The following is a 9,922-nucleotide window of genomic DNA, read 5'->3' on the forward strand; positions in this document are numbered from 1 at the left end:
CCTACTCTGTTCATCTTAACAGAACAGAAGTCTTTAGATAAACACTATACGATCTATCGCTTTACTTATAACTAACTGTTCTCTGTGATCACTTACGGACACAGACGGGACTGCGTCCTGACCAGCGGTGATCCTGTTCACAGATTCGCACTGACACCCCGATGAGACGAAATCCTGGGTTACACTGATACACGACACTACCTCGATAGTTATAATTCTCCCCAATGATCTGTCCGTTTACTATAGGCTCCGGGGTGCCACAATGGCCAGCTAAAGATGAATAAAGAAGAAAAGAGTCAAGGTCAGACATATGTGTTATGAATGACTTTGAATGTTCAAAGACTTTATGAAGTTATAATCATTTTTGGGTGCAAGATCTCACCTAGACACTGGACCTGTGTCCCACTCCAAAGCCCATTGGACATACACTCTCGTACCCGAGAGCCAACCAAGGTATATCCTGTGTTGCAGGAGAAAATGGCAGTGGCTCCGTACACAGTCAGTGTCCCAATCTTGTTACCATTTGGTGGAGTCCCAAGGTCCCCACAGGAGATGACTGAAATGAGAAAACAATGTCATATATTACGAATGAACCATATGATCAGAATATAATCAACAATATTCATTTGTTCTGTTTTGAAAATGGTTTTGTTTGGTTTTCTTTCATTTTGTTTTGGTTAGAAGATTTCTGCCTGTTTAGTTATATTTTTTCTTAACATCGCAGTGGAATAAGATACATTTACATGGTATTGTTTTTCTTGCTTGACAAATTACTTTTTTCTGGCAGAGATTTTTCTATTTCTTAGGGGGAATTACTTAACTTAAGAAACTGTAGGAAAATAAAACTATGGCATATGCAGTTAACACTTACTCTCGCACACTGGCCGTGGATCTGGGTAGTTCCATGTGCTGTTGGCCTGGCAGCGAATTACCCTTTGACCCCTGTAGTAATATCCTGGGTCACATATGAGCATCATTATAGTGTCATATTGGTTTTGAGTTCCATAGATCAGCCTCCATCTCCCATGCTCCACAGCAGAATGGCCAATGTCTGGGCAGGTCACAGCTGGAAGATCAGACAATAAACATTGTTAGTTCAAATACCTACTTGAGTTTGGTGCTGTTTTAATGTAGGTATCACTGTGTTTACAACTTTATATATGCCCAAGTTAAAGAGTTTGTTCTCTTGATAATACTGCAACTAAATACACTGACAGTGAGATAAATACTTACGAACACATCTGGGTGGAGCCTCAATGGGGCTCCACCTCCCAGATTCTTGACAGATCACTGAGGTGGTGACAGGCCCGGCAAGCCGAAATCCGGGATTACATTGGTATGTTGCCCTGGCACCTAGAGAAAAGTCCTGGCCCACAATACTGCCATTGACTGGAGGCACTGGCATTCCACAGGACATGACTATAAGGGAAAGAGGGATGTGACAGGAAGGTAAAGCAAAGAAAATATGGTTGGTTAGAGTGAAAGCACAGGTAGCAAAGTATATTCTAATAACCATCTTTGTATTCAGAGCGCCTAGCTCACAATAGGCTTCCTGTACAAACACACTCCCAGAGCCGGCATTGATGTGCAGTAAACATTAGCTCGGGCTGCCATCTGCACAATGGTAAACAATCGAGTCTAGAGAGAGCACATGAAATTCATGTGGAGATTACACCTGGTGCAGACTTGATCGGACAGTGAATGGCTGCCCTGCTGCTCTCAGTTTTCCCTTCAGCTGATACTGTTAATAAATCTGGTTGGAAACTAGACTCTGGTAGTAGGGCTTTTAGAGTCCATGTTTTTGTGACGAATATAAAAAATTGAGAATTCAATGAAAGTGGAATCAATGAAGATAGTGCAACAGCATCCCAGCCTTCTCAATCTAAAGTGGCATTTTTTTAAGCACTTTTAAATTAAAGTAGGTATATATTGCATCAATAATTATGTCTTCATTCATACTATTCATTTTGTTTCATTTCAAATAACAATACCTTCAAACTTTTATAATGTCAGTCTCAGTCAAAAGTAGATAATTGCTATTGCTGATTCATTCACTAACAAAAAAAGCACAGTGATAAGCAGATAACTGAGACTGTAACCCATAAGACTGACTTATCAAACAATTCAGCTCAGGTAAACCAAATGTTGTTAATCTGATTCAGTGTTATCATCAAAGCAGTTCTGAGGCATGGTGAATTGAGCTTCCTTGAAGCACGCCTAAGGCTAAGGGGCTGTTGGTGATGGCGCACTTTCAGCTAAAATCACACTTTGATCCAAGGCAAATGGATTCAGTGATTGTTTTTTCTATCAACTCAAATCAGAATGACTGAACTTACAAAACACATTTGCTACAAAAATGTCTTTTTTGACTCAGCATGCTGGCTAGGCTGTGAGTGTTAAAATCCTGTTTTTCTTTGCGCAGTTTTAAGTTTAATTTCATCACTTTTGAAAAGTGTGACTAAATGCTGAATGAGCTCAGTCACAAGGATACGACATGTACCAAATGTGACGAAATGTTACTTAATTGAAGGAAATACAGTACAAGTTCATTTGCAAAAGCAATGTGAAATGATCCAGCCCCAGCTAATTTTACCAAGCAGATTTGTCTCGCTTAAATTAAGAAAAATAAGACAATATAGTCTATTACCTATCTGTATCTATGTTTTTCTTAACAACTTCCAACCTTCTTCCACATGACCTGCTGCTTTGATTGGGCCCTCACCTTGGCAAAGTGGCACTGGTGCATTCCACTGGTAGATCCCCTGTGCAGTCCGGGTGCATGTGGCACTGCTCTGGCCAATAAGCCGGAAGCCCTGGTCACAGCTGAAACGCAGGGTGCTGCCCAGCTTAGTGCCTGTCAGACTGTGCACTGTGCCATTTATAGGATTGTTTGGAGGGCTGCAGTAGGTCGCTATGAAAAAATAAAATAAATAGGTATAGATATAAATATGCATAGTGATAGAATTGAGTGCAACACGCATAAAAACCCAATAATGACGCAAGATGAAAGTTGTTGTTGAGGAGGTGAAGGATTAATGTGCCTTCAATAGCATAGAGCTCCAGATCTCTTTTGCATCCGTCTTCTACGCCTGGCGTGGTAAAGGAGGATATGTATTAATACAAACGCTACAGTGCAATCTCTTTAAGGCGAAGACTGCAGACTAGAGGCAAGGGAAATTGATTAAAGGAAACTAATGTTCTACAAAGCGAAACAAGAGTTTGTCAGCGGCAGCAGAGGAGGATCATAAAAGTGATGAATACATAATAACAGGAACAAAGTATCTGTTTTTGTTTGTTGGCTAAATTGGTGGCTGCAGTAATCATTTATCATCTCAAATGCTGCCAGCAACAGGTCCAAGGTTCCCAAAGAATGAGGACTCTGAGGCCTAAATTACATTTTGCACATCTCACAATAACAGGGTTTACAACACACCTGCTGGAGAATAAAAAAAGAACAGTCACTGTGAAAGCATTTAAGAAAACACATTGTGAAAGCATTTAAGAAAATATAATAGCCACACTCTGTTGTGATGCAACAGAACATGGCTATTTGACACAGAAAATGGTGCTCGTTGTTGGAGAGATTAGGATGGAAGTGGACCATGGACACAAAAAAAACGTATTATCCATTACACTTAATCACTGTGACCACTTTATAGTCCTATAAAAATGCAAATTCTGACTCAAACCACTCACATGTGGCACTGACTATGGCCTCTCTTTCAAGTCGGTGGAAGATTTTTAGCACCATGCAATCAGATAAAACTCCCTTACAGTATAAAAACTTGAACAGTAAAGCCATGTCAGTGATGTAATATGTATTCAGCATTAAGAGATGTTGCCGTGTCACACAAATTGTTCCAATGAGACAGAGTGTGAGACTTTTTAAGTGAGCTGACAGTGGCACTGAAGAGATAAAAACAGACTTTATGTGGAATTTGACACTGATGTTCACTAAGACAGATGATACACAGTAGGTGCACTTCAGGCTTCGGTTATTTTGTGAAGTATTCAAGTTTGTCCTCTCCACAATCATCAAGGGATGAATTCTAATTTAAGTCCCACTTGATGGCTACATTGGTAAGGAATAGAAAGCCAAATCTTTGAATCCAATGATATTTAATAAGCCAACTGAGCTACTGTATGTTTCTTGGCAAGGCCTTTTCCTGTCAGTCACTGTGACTGGCAACTCCTGAGTTCAATTCTTCACTTTTATCTGTATCTAACTCATTTGCCACTCTTTCTGTGTTCTTCGCTCCTCTGCCTGATATAGTATACAGCTTGTCTTACTGCAATCAGCCCTGCAGCTCAGGAATCAGATCTACATTGGCAGGTGACTGGATTCGAATAGATAATAGAGAGGAGGAGAAAGGGGGGAGACGGTGATACAGAGAAGGGGAGGGACATATAAGCATGAGGAATCATGTCTAAATTAGGTGATAAGCGTAACGAATGGCTAAGTATGGAGAGAAAGAAGAGGAAACTGAGATGGGGAGCTGCTAGAGGAGATGTCTGCAAGTTGGTGATGGAAGACCGGCTCATAGAGACGAAAGATGAATTGAAGAACACAGCAGAATACATCGAATCTGCCTGCGCCATCTGTTTCTTCCTCCCCACCAAGGTACTACAGAAGGCAACTCCATATTGACCATGGCAACTTGTGGGTTCTCAGCCATCTCTTAGTCCTTCTGTCACTTCGCCTGCTATGGCAAGATCCATCATGGCTAAGAAAAAAAATAAAGTAAAAGAGGCAAGAGAAAAGAAGGGGCAGAGAAACGACAGAACATCCGGTTGGGGAGACGGAGAGCACCGCTGAGAGGAGGAGAGAGACGATTAGTCAATCTGGCTGAGTGGTGTTGATACAGAACGGAGGGAGCCTTTTAAATATTTACACAGTCATAATTCACAGCGAGTTATGCAGGTGTCGTATACCAACAGATCCTTCATGGGAGCAGGACAAAACAGAAGAATAATAAGCAATGCAAGAAACAGCGTTTACTAATTCCCAGGCCTGTGCTGCACAGCAAGGAGCGCCGCAGAAGCCTGCCGCCCCCGTTAGGTTGTCATGGAGATGGGTCATATTTCTAGCTATTTCAGCTGCAGTTGGCAGCCCAAATCTTGGTCTTGTTGACACAGTAAACCAAAACAACCTCTTCTTCAAGTAAATCAACTCCAGATGGACCACTGTAATCAAGCTTTATATGTAAAAAAACAAAACAAAAAAAAGCCTGTAACATCTTGACGCACCTGAGTAGCGTATGCGAAAGCCTTTGTGGCTGGTGGTGTGATCAAAGGACCAGTGCAGATAGACTTTGTTACTGGAGCTGGTGATGCTCAGTGGGCTGGAATAGTTACCACTGAGGGTAATCAGGAGAGGGCTCTGTCTCGATGGGCCTGGGTAAAGAGAGAGAGAGAGAGAGAGAGAGAGAGAGAGAAAAAGAGAGAAAGAGAAAGGGACAATTGTTAAGAAGAATCCATCTTTGAAAGCCTCATAACTTTGTGCAAAAGAATGAGTGCAGCAATACTTTTATGTGAACCGCCACTAGCACCACTGGGCCCTCAAAATAATGCCTTATATCTCTATCATCTACACACTTAATAAATGTAAATTGATAAAACAGAAAATATAATTTATTTCCCACAGATTGATCTTTTTAAGTCTGAATTTTGAAATGAATATAATTTTGCCTACTGATGGCTTTATGCATTTTGTTAGACTTGTGGTAAATTCAAAATTAGTTCAGCTACTAATTAAAATACAAAAAAGACATATTTCCATTATTAGCTTGGCAGCCCCAAGGTTAACACATGTCTGTTCCCCTCCACTCAGTAGCAGATAAAAAGTACTAATCAGGAACACTAGTGTAACATGACTCCCATTTTCTCAGAGCAGTCTGGCAGAGTTGCTGACTGTGCCTCTAATCAAATGCAAATGTAACAGGGCAGATGTAGATGTTCTGTCACCATGAAAGGGAGCCTATTCTGTTAGTAGAAGCAGAGACATTTGTTAGGGACGGTAAATTCAGCTGTCTGGCTCATTTTAGCCTTTAATTGTGGATATTTGTGAAATTTAGTCTTTGGTCAAGGAAGTGTGGAGGGAGGGGACATAGGGTCCCATAGGGACGTAGGGTCAATAGATTACTGAATAGTACACATAGTGGTATCTGAGAATTTAACAGGATGCTCTGTTAAACTCTTCTCGATAAATAAAAGGTCAAAATAATATAGACATATTACTGTACGTGACCACTGGTATACATATGTTCAGTGACAGTGACTCACCATCAAAGATCTCCAGCTCATCAAACTGACGGCTGGTCTGGAAGTGTTCTATAGTGAAGGTGATGTTGTAGCCAGGTTCCACTTTGACCACCCAGGAGCAGGACTCAAAATGGGGAAAACCGTTGCCTGGTGACTGGCTCATGATGACGCCTGTGGAAGCTGTTAGTACCTCATTCATGGGACAAGTCACTGTTAAATAAAAAGCAGAGACAAAATCTTTTCATTAATTTTAGTTGTAGGTTTATGCATTGCTGTGCTGTGTCGTTTCATAATCGCACACATCTTCTAATGGTTCATTCTTTTTAGTGAATTTAATTTACCTTGAAGCACAAATTGGATTGGTTAGATCCATATTGTTGTTTGAGGGCAACTCAATGTGACTTAAAGCATAGCTGGGATAATTGTCATTCTGGGCCTGATGCTGTCGCAGAAAACAAAGCTGTCCATGGAGTCGGTCCAAAAAACAGCTAATATATAATATTACTGACTTGCCATGAGCATATTCCCTTCTCTTTGATCTACAGCATGTGACATATGTGATGCTAACTTGCCGGCTAAATCTGCCTGGAAGCCCCATTGCACGTCTGGTCCGCACGTCTCTCATCCCCCCCGCCCGCCATTGGTATTCTTGTGGGACATCTCCATGACATCCTTTGACATTTTCTAGTGGTTTCGTCTGTATTATCAGACGTTACACAGCATTCCTGTCGGTTGCGTTTTGTTGCAAAGCTGTGAAACCAGCCTCTTAATCTGCCAGAGCTGTCTGCATACACAGTGGAACCCCAAAAAACAAGCTACAACATGAAAGGACACCAATGCTTCAATGACAACACAATGCAGCTGTTACATTGTTTTTTTACTCCTCCTATCACTTTTGCTACTCACCTAATGGGGCTGAGTACTGAAGAGGTAGAGTGTGAAATAACTCTTTCCACTGCAGAGAAAGATATACATTTGTTTTTCTTGTTTGTTTGTGATTGCGTTTTGTAGCTAAATAAGATACCATAAACCTACATAAGGTAAATGTTCCCTCTTGTGAAATGAACTGCTTCCTACTGTACATCAGTGCTTTCAGCATTGCAAAAAATCTCAAGGGCCTTCTTTGGCATGCATAATAGTTTTAACTGTTTTAACACTGAACCCCTCCTGGAACTCAACCTAAGAGCTTGTTAAGAGCTTCATAATTAACAAATTTCAGACTCACAGCACAAACAAATAGATTTACTTTGTTAAACACCAGCCACAGGCTTTACTTACAATCACAGCAGAAAGCAAGAAAAAACACCATAAGATAAGTAAATGTGATTAAAAACCACTTCAGAGTGCATGTGACCTGGTACTTTTCGCATGTCCATACATTTGTGTACGAGTGTGTTTGTCAACAAAGTGTGGCAGAAAATGTAGCTGGGGGTGTAAATGCCCGTTGTGTGCTGCAATTTGAATACCCTAGCCTGTTCTGCCTCAGGGTAAGGCAGCAGTTGGCACCTGCAGGTCCTTCATTACAGTGGCGAAATACTGAACGCTCTGAATCCCATTCTAGCAGCGCCTCCTTTGTGGGACAATGTGTGTGTGTGGGTATACACACTTGTTTTTGTGTACGTGGATGGGCCGTGTGTCTTTTGGCTTGTACCACCACCTCTGTGTGTTCGTAGGGAGAAGGGATTATCAAATCCACAGGAAAAAAAAAAATGATGGCAGACAGCCTGGGTTAAGCAGCATTTCAAAATAATTCTTAGCATTTCTTTTACCGTGCTTGGCAGGTCAACCAGGTGGGGTTTATTGCCTCAGGAAATCTCAGATAATGTCAGGTAAGCTGTCACTCACAGAAAGGCATGTTAAAATGAGGGATGTACCTGTCAAATACTTTTTGCCATTCATTGTTTTGGCATTAGCTGCAAATCCCAACCAAATGTTGCCAAAAGAAAAAAAACAAACACTAAATGTCTGCAAATGTTTTTTACAATAGGCCAATAAACTGTATTTGTGATGCCTTTTATGTGTTTATTCAATAGTTGAGATGACAGGCAATGAGGGGATTGACATGCAACAAAAGTCCCCAGCTGGAATCAAACTCAGGACACCAGGGTGCCCCAAGAAACAGTAGTTGTTACTCTGTAATATATCACACTTGTATATACAGTAAGGTGAAGTAGTGGTGTAATATAGCTATTGCACAAACTCAAAACATTAAGGGAACATTTTGCAAATGGTTATGGGGGTTAAATTGCTGTTTGTGAACATCTCAGAGAACCCAATTTCTACATACGACAATAATAGTACCATCATGTTGCATATGAAGTGTAAATCTAAGTGAAAAGAACTTTTGCCATCAAACTTGTGAAGTGACAGTCATCTATTCTCATCCCAAATTCAAAGAAGACAGTCACCAAGTCGGAGAAATCATTTACAACCTCAAGCACCTCACTGGATGCGAGTCAAAAGGCTTAAATCCATCACTGATAGTGAAACTGATTGCACCTGGAAGGAGCATATAAAATCTACCAGTGAAGTTCATTAAACAATCAATTCTCTGAGGATGAGATGTGTGCTGTCAGTGACCTTTCAGAAAGCTCCAAAGTGTCTTCAAAACTGCTCTCAGCTAGTCTTGGAGCTGATGGAAAGAGACAGGCAGGGGCTCTTATCTATAGGCTGCTACTTATTAAACTAATCCACTTTGAAATGAGCATCACTCTGTTTGGCTGTAAACAAAAGGGTATTAGGGGACAAATCTGACAGCTGGAAAAAAAGCAGCTTCAACACACAAGGTGAGATCAGCGCTGATAGGGCTCAAAATGAAATTTCACTTTAATGAGACAAGGAATGGAATAAACTGGTAACAGGGATGGCAATCTGCAAGACATCCCTTCTGTTTGTGTATAAATCGTTCATGGTATGCAACAGCTTCCAAATAAAGAAAATGCAGTGGAGGGCTTTGGTGCAGACAAGCACAGATGCACACACATCTGCATCCATACACACACATTTCTGCACTCCAGTATCCAAGTATGGGCGCACATGTGCATAAATCCACAATATATCACACTTGTAGTGCTACAGCGCTGTTGAGATGCCTTCACTTGTGTTGGTATTTAATTAGCATAAGCTGAGGAGCGATAACAAGCTGATTGAAGGGGATGGGCCACAACATAAGCATTAACCTAACAACTCTGAGAAGTCAGGGATGACAATGAAGATGTGAAAAAGGGGCAGCTGTAATCCATTCTGTGGGGCAAAAAAAATAATCTAGGGAACAAAAAAAAGGAGATACATATAAGGGCGAAGGGAGGCGAAGGGACCGAGTGGGATGAAGAAAGCTAGCTAGCTGGGAATTTAATGTGATGGGTGATTATGCAGGTTTTAACCAGAAATCTGTCTGGGGGATAAACACAGGGATTTTGGATCATCAGAGCTCATTGTGTTGCATTAATGAATTCAAACAACACTTTGTACTGATGCTGTTGCTTTGTGTGTGTGTGTGTGATGTTGGAACTCCCTGTGGTCTCAGCAGACAGCAGATGTAGCTAAGGGCTGTGGGTTCAGTACAACCCAGTTTAATCAAATAGCAGGCAAATCAAATACTGTACAAACCAACCAGTTGCTCCAATGGCATTAAATACGAGAAAATCATCTGGATTCAATT

The 9,922-nt window shown here is 41.1% G+C and overlaps 1 protein-coding gene across 1 annotated transcript in view; it reads right to left on the reverse strand.

Moving 5' to 3' along the window:
* Positions 1–9,922, reverse strand: part of csmd2 (CUB and Sushi multiple domains 2) — a 208,064-nt gene that overhangs the window by 23,959 nt on the left and 174,183 nt on the right. The window contains 7 exon segments of the mRNA XM_035681968.1: positions 97–270; positions 383–556; positions 872–1,066; positions 1,234–1,419; positions 2,723–2,911; positions 5,248–5,394; positions 6,283–6,471. Of these exon segments, the coding sequence (XP_035537861.1) occupies positions 97–270; positions 383–556; positions 872–1,066; positions 1,234–1,419; positions 2,723–2,911; positions 5,248–5,394; positions 6,283–6,471 (1,254 nt within the window).

The sequence above is a fragment of the Morone saxatilis genome, unplaced genomic scaffold (genome assembly GCF_004916995.1).
Source record: "Morone saxatilis isolate NCDOM2014 unplaced genomic scaffold, NCSU_SB_2.0 Contig9, whole genome shotgun sequence".
Taxonomy (NCBI): Eukaryota; Metazoa; Chordata; class Actinopteri; family Moronidae; genus Morone; species Morone saxatilis.